Raw genomic sequence first — 23,014 nt, 5'->3', positions numbered from 1 at the left:
TTCAGCATCCCAGGTGCTTAGAGCTTGGTAGTTGTGGATAAAACAGATGTTATTTGCATTAGAATCCCCCTCTTTTCCCAACAGCTCTATATATAGTGTCAACACCGAAAAAGGACCCTTCCCCGTTCAGAAATTCTTCCCTAGGGTGGATGCAGTTGACAGTCAATGCAACACGACGGGCTGGTGCCAGGTCCTTATCCTTCCTGAGATGAGGCCGCCCACCGGGAAGGAAGTCGTGCCCATTTCCAGCAGACCCAGCTGGTAACTAGGGTTCAGAACTTTCCAATGCACCCTTCCATGCCAGCCTCTTGTTTTTCAAAAGCAAGCTCGTCTAGTACTTTTTCATTTTTCCCCAGGCTGTTACATGAGAAATTGAAAGTGATTCCTTGTTGCTTATTTCTTTCTAAAACTCAGTCAGAGGAATGGCAATTCAGTTATTATTGATTGTACAAGCATATCTTGCATAGGAGGCAATATTAATAAAACAAAACATTCTGGGTATTTATTATTATAGTTGCATAATACATTTTAAGCCAAAACACCCTTTCCCCTCCTTCGGGGTACAATTTATGCTGTTCTGTATAAGAAAATTCTTATAGCAGGGTGATGCTTGCTTTATCTTTTCATTCCAAACTACATCAGAAATTTTACGTCTTGTTTTTCTTAAGTCTTTGACACCATTCTCAGTGATAAACATACTTACGGTCTAGTGTTAGAGGTTTAGAAGTAGTTCTACTTTAAAATATATAGGCTCATTCTGAGAATCAAATTAAGTGAAAGAAAAAAATACATTCAAATGCAAGATCATAAGGACATATTATATATATCTGTCCTATTAATATAGCAGTTACTGTTGTCATCACGATTATTTGGCTTAAACAAATTGGCATGTTTGTTATTAGCAGTATTAAAATAATAATAAGAGGCAGCATTTTATAGCAGAAAGAAGTCTGCCTTTGGAGTAAGCAGATTTAGGTTCAATTTCCTGCTGGGCCAGGTGCTCTGGGAGCGTGGGCAAGTTAAGTTACTCTGAGCTCAGTTCCTCATTTGTTAAATGGGATATAAACATCTGCCTTGCAGGGATGTGTGAGGTATATAATTATGTATGTAAAGTACCTTGTACAATCTCTGATATATAGTATAGTGTTACTGAATGGTTACTATGGTTATTATTATTGTTAATCATCTTATAACGAATGATTATAACTGTTATAATCATCTTATAACAGTCAGTGTCTACTGACTGTTAGAAATCAGTTCCTTTATTTCATGAATGAAAAACAAGAGGTCTTTAAAAAATGCCTCTGACCACCTGACCATTTGGCTAGAAACCCAGAGTGCCCATCCTCACTTCATAAATGCAAAGTAGACTGTATAAAAAATTCTCTAATTTATTCCTTCAAAATATTCATCAAATGAGGTAGGAGTTCTGGGGAAGATTAAGAGCTAACATTTTTTTATTGGACAATTTCCCATAAAATATTATAGAGGGTAGAAAGAGGGGAAGTGCAGAAGCCACCCATGATTATAAATCTCCCTGAGATAACATTAATTATAGTGGTACAATTACAATGCTGCTACTCATGCATATTAGAATTTTTACCAAAATTCTATGTCTAGAAATTGGCAGCTGAATTTTTGTATGAGGCTGAAACTTGAAGGCTATGACAGAGGGAACGTCAGTTCATAGTTGCTATGGAGTGAATGTATTCCCTGAATTCCTATGTTGAAATCCTACCCCTCACATGATGGTATTTGTAGTGGGGCCTTTGAGAGGTAAGCATGTCCTTAGGGTGGAGCTCTCACAAATGGGATTGTGCTTTTACAAAGTAGACCCCAGAGAGTTGCCTTGCCCACTTCTCCATGTAAAGACACAAAGAGAAAACTGCCATTTGAAACCCAGGACAGGGCTCTCACCAGAACCCAATATGCTAGCACCTTGATCTTGACTTCTAGCCTGCAGAACTGTGAGAAAAATATCTGTTGTTTATATGCTACCTACTCTATGCTGTTCTGTTATAGTGGCCACCCAACCTGATGAGACAGGAGCTATGCCAAGAGAGCCTAAAAACCTATGAGCAGTTTCCCCACAAGTTCAAGGCTGAGGGATGAGCTTTATAAGCACAGGGTAAGATCACCTGAAGCCTCCCAGTTAACAAATGCCACAGAGCTGGGAGCAGAACAGAGTTTCTTGAGATCAAGTACTGCTAGGGAATGTTAGAGTTGTGAACGTTCCACTGTGAAGCAATTTTTTAAAACACTTTGTTAATACTCCTGGATTCCAACTGATAGGCTAGAAAGGCTGTATGTTACCAGAAAGGACTATGTCCCACAGTAAGGCCTGCACTAGAATTGCCTTAACAACATGTATAACCAAGCCCAACAAAACCTATAGGGGAGACAGAGTTTGGGGGCTGAGTCCTATCAAGTTAGAGGGGCTTTAAAAACATCTAGGCTTTTACACATATCTTTACTAACAAATGTATCATTGTCTGCACATGTTTATGCATCTGGTGTCTTAAAATGTGTTCTTCAGAACATCCAGTATTCGATAAAAAAATGACTAGACATACAAAGCAGTAGGGAATGCGACCCATAGTGGCGAAAACACGAAGTTAGTAGAAACATAACTTGATAGGCATGAATGTTGAACAGAGGATACAAAGACTTCAAAGCAGCTACTGTAAAATGCTCAAGAATTAAAGAAAAATATATGCAAAGAGTAAAGGAAAATTGGTCCTAATGAGTAAGCAAATAGGGAATCTCAGAAGACATGTGGAACTAAAAAAAAAATTCCAAATAGAAATTTTGGAACTGATTAACACATTAATTCAAATGAAAAATTCACTGAATGAGCTTAAAAGCAGATCAGGAATGGTAGAAAAAGAGTTCATTGCCTTGAAGACAGATCAATAGAAAACATACAAACAAAAGAGTCTGAGAAAAAAAGATCAAAGACAAAGGGACAAAGAACATTGGAGACCTGTGGACAGGAGTAAGCAAATGGTCTGATACAATACCCTCATTTCATGAGGACGGTGTAATCCAGATTCCAAAACTAGGAAAGGACAATGAGGAACAGAAAGTTATAGGTCCAATTAGCTTATGAACATAGATGCGAAAACCTAAATAAAACATTGGTTAACATGATACAAAAGCATATTCAAAAGTAATGGTATGGAACTGCAGGGGCGGCACAGCAGACAGATGTATCAGTGTCATTTGCTTCATACATAGGCTACAGTTTACATGGCTCGCATGATGTTCTCCATAATCAGAAAAAGCACTTGACACCATTTAACACCTATTATTTTTGTATAAATTTATATGGAACTAAACATATACAGAAGTAGGAATGATAGTGTAATGAACTCCAGCCTACCTGTCATCAGACTTCAAGAATTACATGGCTGACTTGTTTCATTCACAGCCTCACCCACTTTCCACCACTTCCGTCTCTCACCTCCGCTGGAGTTTCTGAAGCAAATCCAAGACATCATATAAGTTCTACAAACATTTCAGTGTGTATGACCTTTGAAAATATAAGGGCTCTATTTTTTAATTAAAATATTTGATTTATTTTTAGAGAGAGGGGAAGGGAAGGAGAAAGAGTGGGAGAGAAACATCAATGTGTGGTTGCCCCCTAGTAAGGGTACTAGGGACCTGGCCTGCCACCCAGGCATGTGCCCTGACTGGCAATCAGACCGGCAACCCTTTGCTTCACAGGCCCGCACTCAGTCCACTGAGCCACACCAGCCAGGGCTATAAGGTCTCTATTTTTAAAGAACAAGACCCCAGTATCATTATTATTTCTAAAAATATTTTAATGAAAGTTCTTTAAGATCATCATATGTCTAGTCAGCATCGGAATTTCCCCTATGGTCTCAAGTACTTTATATTTGGTTATGTCTGCTTAGGCTTTTTTTAATCCATAGGTGTAGGGGACCATTCTGCGTGGCGTGGGCCCAGCCCCCAGTGGCAAACATTTACTGCAGAGTAACTTCCTAAAATCCATGCTAAATCTTCCAAGGATGAGTGTAACCAGTTCAACCATGTTTGCATTTCATTTGCAAATATCCCTTTTCTGTGATGTGATTATCCACATTGGCTCCTTTGTTTTCTGTAAAAGGTAACCACCTAAAGTAACCTGTGAGTAATAAATGATGACCATCATGTAATGTGCCGAGAACCCCAATAAAGGCGGGTAGCGGCAAGGGCCGCGAATTTTGCTCCCCTTGAGAGAAGAGCCATGCTGTCCCTTTTCCTCCACTGGACTTGGTAGTCCGTGTGAATGTCTCATTTCATCCATAATGATGCAGACACTTCGGGCCAGTATCTGCATCACATAGGGTCTTCCTTCTTGTGTTTTTCCTTTGCATTTATTTGTTGAAAAAAATCACCCTGTCTTTCTTTTGATGCTTGCATCACCATAGTTTTGTTTAGCAGGTTAGTTTAATTTGAATATTGTATTCCAGCACATTGGTGATAGATTTAGATTCTTGGCCAGATTTAACTTTGACTTTTGGCACGAAAGGCGGTGTTGTATACTCCTAACTGCATTGCCTCAGAAGGGACACAGTATCTTTTTGTCTCCTTTTGTGATAATAAGACTGATCAGTGTGTTTGAGTGTTTATCAGGCTGACCCACCTGTTATTAAAATTCCTCATCAGCTTTTCACCAATGGTTTTAGCAGCCACATATATTCTAATTCTTCATTCCTGTTCATTTATACCTGAAAGTTTTCTGCAAAGAAAACTCATCAACTCTTTGGTTATCCTGAGGTATAGCTCAAACAAGAAGTTCAGGGTGAATTCTGGATTCTTTCTTTTCATTTATAAGTTTTCAGAATAAGTTGATTCTTAAATCATCCACTGCTGACTAATGCTTTATTGCCCCTTGAGTTAACAACTTATGGATTTTGAACATATTTGATTTGTTTCCGTGCAACATATTATTATTTTTTATTGGTGCCTGCGATAGGTGGAATAATGACCCCTAAAGATATTCATATCCTAATCTCTGGTTCTGTGAATATGTTCTCTCATGTGTCAAAGAGAGAACGAAGGTTGCAGATGGAATTTCTGTTGCTAATCAGCTGAGCTTCAGAAAAGGAGATTGCCTTGTAGACTCAGTGTAATCACAAGCATCCTTAATAATGGAAGAGGGAGGTACGAGAGTAGGTCAGAGTGATGCAGCGTGAGGAGAACTTGATAAGCCACTGTTGACTTTGAAGGTGGAGGAAGGGGACCATGAGCCAAGGACTGCTAGTGGCCTCTGGAAAAGGCAAGGAAACGGACCCTCCCCCAGAGTCCTCAGAAAGGAACACAGCTGATCCCTTGATTTTAGCCCAACAAGACCTGAGTTGAACTTCTGACCTACAGAACTGTAAGGTAATAAATTTGTGTTGTTTTAAGCCTCCAAGTTTGTGGTAATTTTTAATGGCAGCAATGGAAACTCAACACAGTGCTTATCATCTCTACGAGAACAATATCAACAGAAACACTGGGACAAACAGAGAAACTATTCCAATCATTAAGAATTTAACAGATTTTAGTTTTAATTCTATTTGCCAGCTAAGACTATAAAAATAGTTTTTCCTAGAGTTGCAATAATGAACCAGTAAAAATACTAAAAAATAAGAAACTATTAAAGAAAATACTACAATTAAATACCTAGAAATTAAGCAGAATCTTTAGGCAGGAAACTTGAAACCTCCAGTAAAGAGCATAGAAGATGCTCTAATAAATGGACAAACATTTTACCTTCTTGGATAGGATGATGTAATATTTCTAAGATGTCAATGCTATGAATTAGTCTATAAATTTAATGCATCGTAATAAAAATTCCATTTGAACTGTTTGAGGAAACTGATGAAGTTACTCTAAAAATAAAATGAAGCAATAAAGGATCATAAATAGCTACATCAATCTCGTTTTAAAAAGAGACTTGCCAAACAGGATAGTAAGAAGTTATAGTAATAGAGCAGTGTGTCAATGTTGCAAGAATGACAAATACAATACTGGAAGAGAATAGAGAGCTTGAAGACAGAACTTTAGTTAGTTACTATATGATACATGTGATGCCATAAATCAATAAGGGGAAGTATAGAAGGTTTAAAAGATATTGTTGGGAAATTTGGCTCACTCTCTAGAGCAAAAAAACAAAACAAACCCCCCCCCCAAAAAACCCCAAAACAAACCTCTCTCCCCCCAAATCCCACGTTAGATTTCTATCTAACATCATGTACAAACATTGAGTTTTTACGGATTACACACCAATATATGAAAGGTAAAACTGAAACTATAATTATGCCTTTGACTTGGGCAAGCCTCCTCTAATCCTCAGTTTCCTCTTGCTGTCATTGTAAACTGTGTAAGTGAAATTCCAATGAGAATTAGTAATTGTTACTCTTTTAACAATTAGGGAAATTGAAGTCGCAGAGGGACGCTACTAGCCTAATGTATCATTGCCATGCTAGAGCTCAGGATTCCTGAGTCCAGCTCTTTACTTGTGCACTGTTCCATTACACAAACAGTTATTCTCCCCTTTGTCTGCCTTTAGGGCTATAGGTTGATGTCACAGAACTGCCCCGACCTCACCCCACCCCTTTGGAGGCCCCGCCTCCTCACGCAGCCCCGCCCCGTTCGGCATTCGCCGAGCCCCGCCCTCATCCCGCCCCTAGCACCCCTCCTGTGCGTCCCGCCCCACCTCTTTTCCGGCCCCGCCCTCCTGGATGCCATGGCAACGAGTCCGCGCCCCGCGCACTGCTGCTTCTCCGGCCGGACCCAGGCTGGACCGCGGGCCCCGGCCTGGGGGCCACAGCTGCCACCGCAGCCGCCACCTCGTCTTCTCCCCGTCCCCGCTCCGCCGCGCGTCTCCTCGCCTCTTTCGGGCCCACGGCCGGGGTCCCTCCCCGCCGCCACACCCCCGCGCGGATGCCGAAGGTCAAGGCTCTGCAATGCGCCCTAGCGCTGGAGATCCGCTCTGTGAGTACAGGTCAGGCCCCCAGCCCCAGCTGCCTGGTGTCAGTGAGTCCCCGGAATTTACTTGGGACTCTTCTTCTGTTTAACTCAGAGAGGCTTCCAAACATCCGTCACCCTCCTAATCATCCTTAGGTAACCTAGACCCATTGTCACCTCGGTCATCCCCGCCTCAAACGCTTGAGGTCCCTCCCACTCCAGCTAGGAAGAGGCCTGAGCCCCCCCTCAGCTCTCCAGGCTTCATCCCAACTACCACTTGTGGTTCCTTCTGATCATTTCCAAACCGCTTCAGAGATCCTCTCCCCACCCTTAACTTTCCAGGGAGTTATTTTGGGAGGGGGCTTCTCTTTAAGTTCCTCTTTTCTGTTCCTCTTAGAGTATTATTGGCCCGCTTTGCTCCATTCTGTAGAGCTGGGGCGGGCGGGGCGCGGGTAGGATAGGGAGCATTTCTTCCCAAATCACTGCAGACAGACTTTGTAAAATTTCTAACCTTCTAATTGGTGACCTTTTATTCTCAGTGGAAAAAGTCGAACTCCCATACCCAGCAACTGAAGCGTGTCCTCATTCCACAAAGCACTTTGCATCACCCTCTCCCTTCCTGGATCCAATCTCTCAGAAATAATTTCAGGCCCCTTCAATCCTCCAATGCCCCCGACGATGAGAGGTGCCCTTAATCCTTCCCGTTACCCTAAAAAAGGCATCAGCTTTTAGAGAGAAACTGCTCAATCTCTGAACTCCTGGAGGACTTGCTGAACAGGCTCCTTTCCATGAACCTGCTGTGCAAATCCAGCGCAGGCAGAGGGGACTGGGACTTCTCCATGCTACGAGGAAACTTCCTTCTCCTTAATTCTTTAGAGAACCCCCTCATTCTCCTTTTCAGATGAGCCTCCAGCTTCTCTCCCTGAGGAAACCTCCAAAGAGCTTTTCCCATACCCCCATTTTAGACCTGCAAGCAGTTTGGAACCAAAATGTTTCCTTCAGTCCCTTTTCTCTTCCCCCACCTCTCTAAGCCTTCTTATCTTTCAATTCAGTCTTTGCTCTCCCATCAAACCCGGGGGTTAGGGGTGGCGAGGGTACTTAAATTTGCAACATTACTCCACTGCGTACTGCACCAAGCAGCGTGTCACTTCCTGCACACCCTGCAGGAAGGCTTGTCTTTCCACTTAGCCCCACCCCAGCAGCGTCCCCCCCTTCCCTGGTTGTCCCTCCTCACGTTAGAATGAGCCCGCTGCAGCACAGTCCAGGAAACCTCTAGGGAAGTCACGAGACTATTTGAGGTCTTTTGTTAAGTCTTAAAGAAGGAAGGCTGCCTAGGGCAGAGTGTGAAGCAAGTGTGGAGGAGATCCAAGTTTGTCTTTAAGCCAGCAGAGATTTTTCTCTCTGCACTGTTGGAAACCATATCCCTAGCTTCAGATGTTTTCTTTCCACAGTTGGCAAATTATTTGGAAAGTAAGATTAGTTCAGCAAAAGAATATACGAAGGTTCCTAAACCGCTCCTTCTTGGCAGTTAGTAAAAATCAGCGAACTTGGCTACTGGCTGCTGCTTTGTCCCAGCTAACCAATGGGGTTTTGCAGCCTGTTGAGTGCAGGCGCCTGAAAGGCCGCTACTGCTTCCCTTCCTTTGCCCACACAGACTTTCTAAGAGGAAGTGCTCTGCTGTACTGTACCTGGTGACTGCCTAAAGGAGTCTGAGAAACACATTTTATTTCAATATTAACTGCACTACAGAAAGTGAATGGCTGTAAAATGGAGTTTTGCTCTACATGGAAGCTTTAGAAATTATGCAGGTGGAAACGTTCCTGTTTACATTTCTTTTCACCAAATGATTGAGTCACAGGATTTTACATTTTTAAGAAATCTTAGCTGTCATTGCATTTATTAGTTTTTACAGGTGAGAAAATCATTGAGGCATTGAGACTATTTTCTAGGGTTGCACAATTATTAAGGGGCATGTCTGCAACAGGACATTAAATTTCCTGACCAGCACAAGCCCTGTTAAATGGCTCTGATGGTCAGAAGTAGCAAAAAAGACCATTAATAACTCTACAAGTTTAACAAGTTTAGTTAATTTGGCTTTGATTGAATAGCGGAATTGGGTGACCATAGATATTAACATCTTCTTTTCAATTTAGATTTTACTCAGTTTAATTTTTTGCATTTATATGGCATAAAAGTTAAAGCTATATAAAATGATATATTCAGAAAAGTCTCAGTTCTGGCCCTGTTCAAACCTATTTCCTATGTATACTTGTCTGCTATTAGTAACTATTTTTATTCATTTTTTATTTACTTTTCTAGTATTTACTTTTGTAATATAACCAAATAGGTATACATACATGTACAATAAACTCCATATTCTTTTTACTTTTGCTTCTTGAACAATTGATAGTATATTATATAAGCCATTCTGCACTTTGCTTTTTTTCATTTAATATACCCAGAGGATCATTCTGTATCTGTAAAAAATGGTTCTTTCTTTTCCCTCAACTTTTTATTGACATTTTCAAACACACTGAGTGGTTGGAAGGATACTAAAATTAATTTTATTTACCTGTACATATGCATATGTTTATATATAAAATACATATTTTTTGTTGAAAAATTTCAAGTAAATTATTGATATCATGATAGTTCACTCCTTAATACTTAAGTTTACACCTTCTAAAAATAAAGGCCATATTTCTACATAACCACAAAACCACTAAGCTCAGAACTTAGTGATAATTTCCTAATGTCTAGTCCATATTCAAATTTCCCAGTTCTCTCAAAAATGAATTGTGTAGTTCGGTTTTTCAAACCTAGATCCAATCAAAGTTTATATGTTGCATTCCCTTTTCAGGTCTTTTTAGACCATTTTAATATAGAGCAGTTACACTTTTTCATTCCCATGACATTTCTTCCCCCCTCAATGAATTTAGATAAATTTGTACATGTATGCAACCATTACTCGGGTGAAGATTCAGAACACATCAATTATCCCAGGAAGTTCCCTTGTGCCCCTTTAAACCCCATGCAGAGGGAGCTACTATTCTCATTTGTTGCTGTAGTTTGCTAGTACTTGAACTTCATATTAAATGGAGCCATGTAGTGTGTCATATTTTGTGTTGGCATCTTTTGGCCAGCATATATTTGAGACTCATCCTTGTTTGTTGCTGTGTTTATCAGTGGTTCCTTTAGATTGTGGAGTAGAATTCTATTATATACAGGTACCATGTTTATCCATTCTTTTTATTGAGATTACGTGGATTGTTACCAGGTTGTGGTTGCCATTGATAAAGCTACTATAAAAATCCATTCATGCAAAAATCTTTTTTGTATACATTACCTTTTGAAGAGACGGGGTTCAGATATAGAATATCTCCTGGTGTGTTGTTTGAATTTTTGGTAGTGACATTTAATTTGTTCTCCAGATAAACTAGAAGTTAGATGTTTTATCTCTGCTTGCCTATCAAAAGTATGGCGCTCTATTTTTCTCTCCCCTCGTCCCCCTCCATGTTTATTTTGCTACAATCTTCTATTAGTGGTAATCTCAACATTTTGTGTTGCTGAGCAGAGCCATGTGACTTGAAAGAAAATCTATTGCTAGGAAGAAAGTTCTCAATGAGACTTTGGAGAAGGATATGATGTGCCAAATAGCTGGTATTTAAAGAGCAGCAAAAGAATTGTATTTCCCATCCCTTACATATTTAATATTTGAAACATCTGAGATATGAAAAAGTAGTTTATTGCTTCCCTCTCTCTTTTTATTATTCACCAGTTCAGTTTTCATGACATTATTTGAGAAGATGGAAGAATTGGAAATATAACAGTAAAGCTCGAAGCCTGAGCAGTGAAACTGGCCAGTTTGCTTTACCTGAGTAGTGTCAGTTTGGGGTTAGTTTATGTGTATAATTTTTTTCTCCTTATTCACTTCACCTCATCACTTCCTCAAGTTATTGATAGCACAGGGACAAAAATATCTGGGTCTTTTTTAATCAGTACTCATCTGAATGTGATTCTTATCCACCTTTCTATGGGGTGGTGTTTGTTATGCTACAGTTGGTGGTAAATTTCCCTGGAATATATAGACTTCACAAAATGCTTTATAAAATACTTCAGATTTACAGGAAAAACGCTCAAATACTGTGATTTCCTCCACCCCAATTTAACAGATATTACACTTTACATGTTTGCTATAGATTTTTGTTTTAGAGACATAAAAATGTTTTCTTTTAAAGACAATTTTTTGTTTTAAAGACATAAAATTAAAAAATCTAGTTAAGGCCCCTTTGTACCTCTTCCTGACCTTTCTTCCTAGATTTAAGGTAATCAGTATCCTGAAGGAGGAGTGTATTCTTTTCATGCAGGTTTCTGTACTTTTGCTACATGTTTATGTATGCTTAAGTACCATGTATACTATTGTTTAAAAGTTTACACAAATGAAAGCATACTGTGTGTATCCTTCCCTAAACCTGTTTTTGCACATCACTGTTTTGAAATCGGTCAGTTTTGTTTTGTGGATCTAGCTCATTTCCTTGTTTGCTCTGTAATGCTCTGTGTTTAGATGAGTGATTTCTTTTTTATCTCCCTGTTCAGGAACTTCTAAATGCCAGAGTTTTCCTGTGTTTTAATATCACAGTGTTGCAGTGAGTGTATTTTGTACATATCTCTTCTTGTCCGTGTGTCCGTTTTTCTCCAGGTTGGGTAATATATCATAGGGAGCGATTTAGAAATTGGTTGGCTATGTTTGTTTGCAAACTATGTTTGCCATAGTGCCTGGGGTCCTATTGATGTTAATTGCTACTCTGCATGACTTGAAGGCTCCATTGGATATGTAGAAGAAAACCTGTTTATAATTATTGGAGATTAATAACTTAATTCTGTTTTATGTATAAACACAAACTCTTTTTTTAAAAAGTTTTAAAAATATAGTGAATTTTTCAGAAATACAATCTCCATGTAAATTGAGGAGAGAGTGTGCTCTGTTTTGTTTGGAACTCTGCTAAGAGATCTTTTTATGAAACATTATGTCACCAATGGCAGCACTGCTTGGGTTTGAGTTGACAGTATGTGACCCCTATTATCCTTTTGAAACTGTCCATTTCATGTAGATTCTGGGTATTGATCTGTCCACTGTTGGTAACTGGTGCCAGTTCACTGACAGCAGGAGCTCCTGATTTGGGGTATTGCAAAGGAGGAAACTATTCAGTGCAAACAGGTCATTTGTGATACAGCAGTGGTGTGAGAACACCACTGCCCTGAGACAGGTCAGTTTTGTTTGAGCTTAATTATGAAACAGCATGGCTGTGGAACTGTGTGGGTGTGAGGCCACCCTGGGATGAGGGAGACCTCAGCAGTGGCCCCTCACCTGCTGGACAGCTCAACCCTGCTTGGTTCTCTCTTCTGTGCTCTGGAGACATGGGAGAAACGATGTCTTCTGTCTTCAGAGGTCCCTCTCTAAGCCAGAAGGACCCTGCCCCTGGTCTGTGACTAGTCAGTTCTCATGCAAATGAGGAGTCCAAATCTTCACAGTTTGATTGGTCTAAAGAGCACTGTTCTGGTTGGGTTGAGCTGAATGGAGCTGCTCTGGTGGGTAAAGATGCCAACAAAGGTATAGCTGCACAGCTCTGATTGGATAGGGAAAGTCTCAGTCCTATTGGTTGGAATACAATTCCAGGAACTACTTTAAAGGCTGCCTCAGACTGTAGAACTGCAGGCCCCTCCCTGAAGTAGTGCTACTTGGGTGAGAAGCTCCTGTTTAGAAATTGCTACTGGGCTCTGGTTTTTTTTGTTGTTTGTTTTTTAATCAAGTTAGCCCCTAGGAGCCCTTATTGGTAGGTATTTTTTTTTCCCCTCAGAGCCCACAGGTACAAATATTATATTTTCTAGCTCAGTCTTGCCTGGGCATTTACATGGAGAAATATCTTTTTTAATATTTTTTATTTTATTGATTATGCCATTACATTTGTTCTATTCCCCCGCTCCGTTCCCCTCCACCCTGCACACCCCTCCCCCACCATTCCCCCCTTTAGTTCATGACCATGTGTCTCAAGTTCTTTAGATTCTATATTTCCCATACTATTCTTGCCCTCCCCCTATCTATTTTCTATCTAATGTCTATGCTACTTATTTTCTGTACCTTCTCCCCCCTTCTCCTTTTCCCACTCCCCTGTTGCTAACCCTTCATGTGATCTTCATTTCTATGGTTCTGCTCCTGATCTAGCTGTCCTTTTAGTTTGCTTTTGTTTTAGGTGTGGTTGTTAATAACTGTGAGTTTGCTGTCCTTTCACTGCTCATATTTTTCATCTACTTTTTCTTAGGTAAGTCCCTGTGGGCGCCACTAGCCCCCTTGGGCCAGGGGGCCGGCAGGGAGATTCAAGGGGTTCTTCCCTTTTGGCTCTGTGGTGGTAGATAGGCTCCAAGGTGTTTCCCTGTAGTGTGACCCTGTGTGCCCTGTTGTTCGGAGTAGCTTTGCAGAAAGGAAAGAAACTGCTTGGGTACAGCCCCCTCCTCTATCTTTGTAATAAAGCCTTGAAAAACGGAGCGGGGCGCGGGGGAACTCTCCAACCTGACTCCCTGCGTCCTTAACTCATTTCCGCCCCCTCCCCTCTCTGAGTCCCTTAACATTTCATATAATAAGGGCTTGGTGATGATGAACTCCTTGAATTTGGTCTTATCTGAGAAGCACTTTATCTGCCCTTCCATTCTAAATGAAAACTTTGCTGGATAGAGCAATCTTGGTTACAACCAAGATCTTTGGTTTTCATGACCTGGAATACTTCTTTGGTCTTTGGTTTTCATGACCTGGAATACTTCTTTCCAGCCCCTTCTTGCCTGTAAGGTCTCTTTTGAGAAATCCGCTGACAGTCTGATGGGTACTCCTTTGTAGGTGATTGTCCCCTTATCTCTTGCTGCTTCTAGGATTCTCTCCTTCATTTGAATCTTGGGTAATGTAATTATAATGTGCTTTGGTGTGTTCCTTCTTGGGTCCAACTTCTTTGGGACTCTCTGAGCTTCCTGGATTTCCTGGAAGTCTATTTCCTTTGCCAGAATGGGGAAGTTCTCTTTTATTATTTGTTCAAATAAGGTTTCCACTCGTAACTGTCCCTCTTTCCCTTCTGGTACCCCTATAATTTGGATGTTGGAGTGTTTAAAGATGTCCTGGAGGTTCCTAAGCCTCTCCTCATATTTTTGAATTCTTGTTTCTTCATATTCTTCTCTTTGGTCATTTTCTTCTTCCTTCTGGTCTACTCCCTTGATTTGAGTCCCAGTTTCCTTTCCATTACTATTGGTTTCCTATGCATTACCATTCATGTCAATTAGTTTAGCCTTCATTTGTTCCTCTAATTTGTGACTAAAATCAACCAGTTTTGTGAGCATCCTGATCACCAGTGTTTTGAACTGTGCATCTGAAAGTTTGGCAACTTCTTGGTCACTTAGAGTTATCGGCTCTGGGGCTCTGAGTTGTTCTTGAGCCATGTTTTGATCTGTCTGCGCCTGTTATGTATGAGGAGAGGCCCATCTCGTTGTTGGCCCATTTATTGTTTAATATCATGTTGTTTAGCTTCCATGTTTTGCATGTTTTTCAATGTTCTGTGATTGATTTCTAGTTTCATTGCATTGTGGTCAGAGAAGATACTTGATATGATTGCAGTCTTCTTAAATTTGAGACTTGTTTTGTGTCCCAACATGTGATCTGTCCTAGAAAATGTTCCATGTGCACTTGAAAAGTATGTATAGTCCGCTGCTTTGGGGTGAAATGCTCTGAAGATACCAATGAAATTCATTTGGTCTAGTGTGTCATTTAAGACCTCTGTCTCCTTATTGGTTTTCGGCCTGCAATATCTATCCTTTGAAGTCAGTGGGGTGTTAAAATCCCTGACTATGACTGTATGTCTGTCAATCTCTCCTTTTATGTCCATCAGAATTTGTTTTACATATTTAGGTGCTCCAATGTTGGGTGTGTAAATGTTTACTAGGGTTATATCCTCCTGTTGAATTGTTCCCTTTATCATCATGTTGTGTCCTTCTTGGTCTCCTAGTAACCTTAGTTTTAAATTCTATTTTGCCAGACATAAGTACTGCTACCCAGCCTTTTTTTTCTTTTTCCATTTGCATGAAATATATTTTTTCATCCTTCTACTAATTTAGGCTGTGTGTATCTTTTAATCTGAGATGGGTCTCTTGGAGGCAGAAAACATATGAGTCTCATTTTCTTATCCATTCAGTTACCCTGAGTCTTTTGGTCAGAGCAATTAATCCATTTATATTTAAGGTGATTATTGATAGATACGTATTTAGTACCATTTTATTATTAGACTATTTTTCTGTTTTTTTAAAATCTTTTTCTTCTTCTTAAAGCAAAGCCCTTCAACATTTGCTGCAGTACTGGTTTGACATTAACAAACTCTTTTAGCTTTTTCTTGTCTGGGAAGCTCCTTATTTCTCCTTTGATTTTAAATGATAGCCTTGCTGGGTAAAGTGTCCTTGATTATAGGTCTGTTTTTCATCACCTTGAATATTTCACACCACATGCTTCTGGCCTGGAATGTTTCTGTTGAGAAATCAGATAATGGTCTAATTGGTGCTCCCTTGTATGTAACTGCCTGCTTTTCTCTTACGGCTGTTAGGATCCTCTCTTTGCCTGTAAGCCTTGTCATTTTAATTATGTTTCCTTGCAGGCCTCTTTGGGTCCAACTTTTTTGGGACTCTCAAGCTTCCTAGCCTTATATGTCTTTTTTTTTTTTTACCAGATTAGGGAAATTTTCAGTCATTATTTCTTTAAAGGGGTTCTCAATTCCTGGCTCACTTTCTTCTCATTCTGGTATTCTGTGATGCAGATGTTATTACACTTAATGCTGTTGAAAATGTTTCTTAAGCTCTTCTCATTTTTTTAAAATTCTTTTTTTCTTTTGCTGCTCTCTGCCTGGGTATTTTTTTCTACTTTGTCTTCCAAATCACTAATTTGATCCTCTGCTTCAGCTAACTTACTGTTTATTCCTTCCAATGTATTACTTATTTTAAGTATTGCATTCTTTATTTCTGAATGGTCCTTTTTTATGGTTTCTATGTCTTTTTTCATGCTGTTAAATATCCTTATAATCATTACTGTAAACTTTCTGATAAATTGTTTGCCTCTAATTCATCTAATTCTTCTTCTGGAAAACTCTTTTGTTTTTTCATTTGGGATCTGTTTCTTGGTCTTCTCATTTTGGCTGCTGCTTTGTATTTTCCACCCTAGTTGTTAAACCAATCAGTGATATAGCCTTAAGCTGTAATTAGCAGCCTGGTTTAAGAACCACGGGGTAGGGCAGAGTAATTCCTGCAGGCAGGGCTATTGCTTCCCCTCAGGTTGATGCCACTTGGAGAGGAGAGCTCTGCCTGAGTAAGATGGCATCTGCAGTATGGGGAATGACTTAGCAGAAGTATCCTGGCAGCTTTTCTTTCAGTTCTTTCTCCAGAGCCACCATCCCCAGACTCTCCTCACATGTTTCTAGTCCATTCTTCCCTACCACTGCTGGAATACAGGGTAAGTAGGTACAAATGAAAGTTTGTGTGTTGGCCCTTTAAGAGGCTCTTTGCATCTGTAGCTACCTCTCTCTCCCTAGTGGACAGAAACACTGCTGCTTTTCACAGCTGGATGTTATTTGGGTTCCTTTCCAGCTCTGGTGCTATAGGCTGGGAGCCCAGCTTGGGTTTAGACCCCACACCTCTCAGGGGGAACCCTTGGCCACTGAATTATCCATCTGCCACTTCAGCTGCTGCCAATGGGAGCCCAGGCAGCCCTCTTTTGCCACCTCTGCTCTCCTGACCAGCCTGATTGTGATAAAGTATTTTCTTTTGTCTGTCCTTGGTTAAAGGTGTTCTCTTTACCTGTGTTCAGTTGGTTATTTGGGGTGATTTCTCTACTATTTAGTTGTAATTCCACATTGGTCCTGGGAGGAGGTTAGTGTCACATTCTTATCTACTCAGTAAGTTAATTTTCAGTCTCCTCTATTGAGGTTTTTCATTTCATTGACTAAATATTCCATGATTTCTCATGTAGCACCCCATATATATATGCCAAATATTTTTACCTTTTTAAAATTTATAATTTTAATGGAGGTTTTCTCCCTTATTAGGTGAAAGATCCAAAATACTTATTTTTTAATTATTTTCAGATTGTGCAAATTAATTTTTCACTTGGAGGGAATTTATCTCATGATACCCAATATTCTTGGTTTTCTTTGTGCTTTGAGATTGCACTGAAATTACAGCCAGTTTTGGGAGAACTGGTATCTTAACAATATTGTCTTTCTTTTCATGAACTTGGTATATATTTTTTATCTATTTAGGTATTCAGTTTCTTTCAGTGATGTTTGTAGTTTTCTTTGTTCCTTTTGCTTCTCTATTCCTGTGTTAGTACCTTCTTTTGTCTTAACTAATTTGTAAAGTACCATTTTAATTCTATTGTTTCTCTTACAATATTTTAAAAGTTAACTTTCTTAGTGCTTATCTTGGGGTTCACAGTTAACATCTTAATTTATCACAATCTAGTATGGATTAGTAACAATTTAATTTCAGAAGTATGCAAAACTTCTGCTTCTATTCAGTTGCATCCCCCCTCTTCTGTATTGTCCTGCAATTTACTTCTTTATAGTTATACGTAAAATAGTTTAATTGTTGCTTTATGAAATTTTGCTTTAAATAAATGGAGCAATGAGAGACAAGATATGTTAATACTTTATATTGCCATAGTAGTAGCTACCTTGCTGGTGTTCTTTATTTTTTCATGGGGATATGAATTACTCTCTAGTGCCCCTTCATTTCAACCTGAAAGATTCTCTTTAGTATTTCTTGTAAGGAAGTTCTGCTAGTGACAAAATATTTGTTTTTGCTTATCTGAAAATGTCTTAGTTTTTCTTCCCTTTTGAAGGAAAAGTTTTCCAGATATTGAATTCTTGTTTGAAAGTTTTTCGGCACTTGGAATAAGGCTTCCTACATCTCTCTGGCTTTGTGTTTTTGTTGAGAAATCAGTGTCAAACCTGTTGAGAATTTCTGGTGTCTGCTAAATCATTTTCTTTTGATGCTTTCAAGATTCTCTCTTCATCTTTGTCTGGAGAATTTGATTACTTGATGAGTGTGTGACTTGGATATCTTTGAGCTTGTTTGGATGTGTAGATTGTTTTTCTTTAAACTTGAGAAGTTTTTGTTCATTATTTCTTCACATATTCTTTTTGGCCCTTTCTCCTCTCCTTCTGGGGCTCCCAATGTTGCAGGAAAATGAAGCAACCAGACACCGAGGTTTCTGGAATACGAGGTTTATTACTGTGCACGGGCCCAGAGGAGTCAGTCTCCAAATTCTGAGCCCCGAACAAAGGGAAAGCAGCTGTTTTATAGAGTGGGGGGATAGAGCAAAGGGGAGGCCTGTCCTTCAGACTAAAGTGGGAGATAATTTACAGGAGCAGAAAGCAGAGCGCTTCACTATCTCTGGTACGTAGGCGATAAGCTAGAAGAAACAAGGTAAGTCACTGGGCTGTTAAACATCCGGGCTGTAAAAAACAGTCCCCTAATTGCTGTGCTATATTTTGAAATAGCTATCAATTTCCCACAACACCAGTATATCTATGTTGTGCTTTACAGTGTCCCATAGGTCTCTGAAACTGTTCATTTTTCTTTTTTTGTTCTGTTTCTCAGATGGGGTAACCTTAATTGACATATTTTTAGGTTAACTTTTTTTTTCTTTCTGCCAGCTTATATCTGCTCTTGATCTTCTATAGTGAATTTTTCAATTCAGTTTTGTACTTTTCAATTCTGGAATTGCTATTTGGTTCCTTTAATTTAAAAAAATCTACTTGTTGATATTTGTTATTTGATGAGACATGGTTGCCATATTGCCATACTTTCTTTTGGTATTTAGACAAGGTTTCTTTCAGTTCTTTGTGTGTATTAACAAAAGATGACTTAAAGTCTTCGTTTAGTAAGCTCAACTTCTGGGCTTTCTAAGGGATAGTTTCTGTTGACTCTTTTTTCTCTGTGCGAATGGGCCATACCCCTGTTTCTTTGCATGTGATAATTTTTGTTGAAAACTCAACATTTTAAATTATATAATACCGAATTCTGTAAATCGGGTTCCCTGTACTTCCTAGGATTTACTACTGTTTGCCATTGTTGTTGCTTTTTGTTTCATTACTTTCCTGAACTGAAGTTTGAATTCTTTGCTGTGTATGGCCACTGAAGTCTGTACCTCATGGTTTGCTAATTATTGTATTTATATTTCTTAAAAGCTTCGTACCAATAAGTATCCCAGCCTTTAATGAGGGTCACTCTGTGCAAGTTAGAGTATGCTTTCTAAGTCCTGGCAGGCAGTGTACAATACTTAGTCTTTACTTCCAACTTGCCTAAAACCTCAAGGTCAGCCTGAGGTGAGAGAGGAAGCTTTAGGGATTTAGAGTCACATGCACAGCCCTGTGCACAGGCATGACTGTCTAAATTGCCAAGAATATATCATACATTGTCAAAGACATTGCCCTTCTCCATATACCCACAAATGATTCTCAAGCTTTGCCTTTCAAGTGTTTTGGTCACTTTATTGTTTGCCCCATTGAGACCCCTGCCTCAGGCATCTGTGATGTTAAATAATTGCTACTGATTGTTTCTGACAAACACCTTGAGGGGAAAGGCTGTTTGTCTGGAGTCAGCTCCAATTCAGGCCAAATAAAGAGAAGCCCCGTAAATGGGGGATTCCATGGTTCTGTGGGACAAGTCAGTTACAATTCCCTGGGGATAGGGCTTTTGGTTGGCTCTAAATCTCTTCTGCTCCAGTGGCTGTGGGTTGCTGGTTTCACGGCTACCATGATTGTAAGAGTTTTCATCTTCAAGGCTACGAAAGACCTGGGTATAAAGGATTGGGAGTAGAGTATGTTAAAATACCACACTATTATGATTTTTACCAGAATTCAAATATTTTTCTTGAATGAATACTACTCAGAAATTTGTAAGCCTATGGTTAATTTCCAGAGCTCTAACAAGTTGTTTTTGACAGATTTTGGTTTCAGTTGCTTTTATAGATGGGCTGATTTTGGAAGGTATTTGTTTCACCATTCCTAAAGTACTTTATGTGGGTCTTTGTTTTTAAAGTAGGATTTTTTTTTGCAGAGACAGCATATTTGTGTCCTACTTTTTTTGTCCTCTCTGACAATTTCTGCCTTTTCATTATAATGCTTAGAATAGTATTAACATTTATAAAATTGTCTATAGAGTTGGTTTAAGTCAACCACTTTGCTATTTATTTATATTCTATTTGTTCTGCCTTATCTACTTTAACTCTCCTTCCTTTTCCTGCTTTCTTTTTTGGAAAGATGCTGCCTATCTCTTTAAAGATTGGCAGAATCTGTAGAAATGTGGATGGGAAAAAAGTCATGCCTTCTTGCATATATTACAAATTGGAAAGAGACATTATTTTTCAGTGAGAACAATTAGAGCAGCACTAGCCAACATGAATACAGTATATGTCACAGATGTATGTAATTGAAAATTTTCTACTAGCTATATTAATAAAGTTCAAAGAAATAGATAAATTTATTTTAACAATAATTTTATTTATAAAAGTCAATATATTAAAATATTCTTTCAAAATGTAATTAATATGAAGACGTCTGGCCAAGATGGAGGTGTAGGTGGACAGACTGTGCCTCCTCGCACAACCAAAATAAGGACAACAATTTAGAAACAAAATAACAACCAGAACTGACAGAAAATTGATCCATATGGAAGTCGGAGAGCCAAGGAGTTGAAACAGACACATTCATCCAGGGCGGAGTTGGGCGGCTGAGTGGAGAGGGATCGCGGCACAAGAAGCGGTGACACCGGCCCACAAGGTACCCCAGGCGCATAAGATGGCAGCGGCTGGACCCTGGGTGCACAGGCGGCAGCTGGCAGACCCTGGGCACCGGGTGGTGATTGTGAAGCGAGGCACTGTGAGCAAGGCGGCTGGCTGACCAGGCAGTCCCACATTCGAGGGCAGATAAACTAGGCAGAAACTGGGGATCGATACAGATGGTGCAACCCAGGGTCCCAGCACCAGAAAATAAAGCCTCAAAGCACTAATTGAAAACACCTGTGGGGGTTGAGGTGCCGGGAGAGACTCCCAGCCTCACAGGAGAGTTCATTGGAGAGACCCACAGGGTCCTAGAATGTACACAAGCCCACCCACCCAGGAACCAGCACCAGAAAGGCCCAGTTTGCTTGGGGGAAGTGGCAGAAGGGACTGAGGTCCGACAGAGAGCAACACAAGCGCCATTGTTCCTTCTTGGACCCCACCCCTACATACAGTGTCACAACCCAGCAACTGGGTTGCCCCACCAGGGTGAACACCTAAGGCTCCACCCCTCATATGTAACAGGCCCAACAAGACAAAAAAAAAAATGGCCCAAGCAGAAGAACAGATCAAAGCTCCACAGCAAATACAACTAAGTGACCAAGAGATAGTCAACCTATCAGATGCGTAGCTCAAAGCACTGGTGATCAGGATGCTCACAGAACTGGTTGAATTTGGTTGCAAATTTGATGAAAAAATGAAGGCTATGCTAAATGAAATGAAAGAACATGCACAGGGAACCAATAGTAATGAGAAGAAAATTGGGACTCAAATCAATGGAGTGGACCAAAAGGAAGAAAGAAACAACCAAACAAAAAAATGAAGAAACAAGAATTCAGAAAAATGTGGAGAGGCTTAGAAACCTCCAGGACACCTTTAAACGTTCTAACATCTGATATATAGGGGTACCAGAAGGGGAAGAGGAAGAGTAACAAGTGGAAAAGTTATTTGAACAAATAATAAAGGAGAACTTCCCCAATCTGGCAAAGGAAATAGACTTCCAGGAAGTCCAGGAATCTCAGAGAGTCCCGAAGAAGGTGGACCCAAGGAGGAACACACCAAGGCACATCATAATTACATTATCCAAGGTTAAAATGAAGGAGAGAATCCTAGAAGCAGCAAGAGAAAAGGAGAGAGTTACCTACAAAGGAGTTCCCATCAGACTGTCAGCTGATTTCTCAGAAGAGACCTTATAGGCAAGAAGGGGCTGGAAAGAAGTATTCCAAGTCATGAAAGGCAAGGACCTACATCCAAGATTGGTCTATCCAGCAAAGCTTTCATTTAGAATGGAAGGGCAGATAAAGTGCTTCTCAGATAAGGTCAAGTTAAAGGGGTTCATCATCACCAAGCCCTTATTATATGAAATTTTAAAGGGACTTATCTGAGAAAAAGAATATAAAAAACATGTATACTAAAATGACAGCAAACTCACAACCACACCTAAAACAAAAAGCAAACTAAGCAGATAGCTAAAACAGGAGCGGAGCCACAGAAATGGAGATCACATGGAAAGTTAGCAACAGGGGATTGGGAGGAGAAGGGGGGGAAAAGGTACAGAGAATAAGTAGCATAGATGGTAGGTAGAAAATAGGGAGAGGGCAAGAATAGTGTGGGAAATGTAGAAGCTAAAGAACTTATGACACATGGACATGAACTAAAGGGGGGGAATGTGGGTGGGAGAGGGTGTGCAGGGTAGAGGGGAAAGAAGGGGAGAAATGGGACAACTGTAATAGCATAATCAATAAAATATATTAAAAATGTAATTAATATGAAAGTTATTAATGAGACAGTTACATTTTTTGTAATAAGTCTTCAGTATCTTGTATTTTACAAGACTAGCAACCCATTTCAGTTTGAACTAGCCTCGTCTAGAGGCAGAAGTGGCCAACAGCTGCCACTCTGGAGAACACATATTTGAGCAACTCTCAGACAGTTTTGGTTTTAATGAGGCAGAGAAGCTGACAGAATCAAGTTTGCTGAGCACCTTGATTTTAGTAATCAGTTGGAGTTATATTAGAACAAAGCGGAAAAGAGAATAAGTGGTAAATATGAGTAAAAAATAGCTGGCATAGAATATAATCTTAACTGCTGTGTATGGAGGGACACGAAGTCTCAGTCATTTATGCAATGTGGTCGTCTGTATTGGTGTGGCAGATAATGGTTTTCAGTCTAACAGTGATAGCTATGCCAAATAAA

General features: G+C 39.8%; 1 protein-coding gene across 1 annotated transcript in view; it reads left to right on the top strand.

The window, feature by feature from the left end:
* The first annotated feature begins 6,734 nt into the window (after positions 1 to 6,734).
* The window catches only part of SPATA6 (spermatogenesis associated 6), a 95,243-nt gene continuing 78,963 nt past the window's right edge, over positions 6,735 to 23,014 (top strand). The window contains 2 exon segments of the mRNA XM_037133119.2: positions 6,735 to 6,926; positions 6,928 to 6,987. Coding sequence (XP_036989014.2) covers positions 6,735 to 6,926; positions 6,928 to 6,987 — 252 coding nt within the window.

The sequence above is a fragment of the Artibeus jamaicensis genome, unplaced genomic scaffold, assembly GCF_021234435.1.
Source record: "Artibeus jamaicensis isolate MK-2021 breed Jamaican fruit bat unplaced genomic scaffold, CSHL_Jam_final scaffold_1019, whole genome shotgun sequence".
In the NCBI taxonomy this organism is placed as follows: domain Eukaryota; kingdom Metazoa; phylum Chordata; class Mammalia; order Chiroptera; family Phyllostomidae; genus Artibeus; species Artibeus jamaicensis.
Note: the sequence above shows the minus strand (reverse complement) of the source record. Positions and strands in the feature narration are given on the sequence as shown.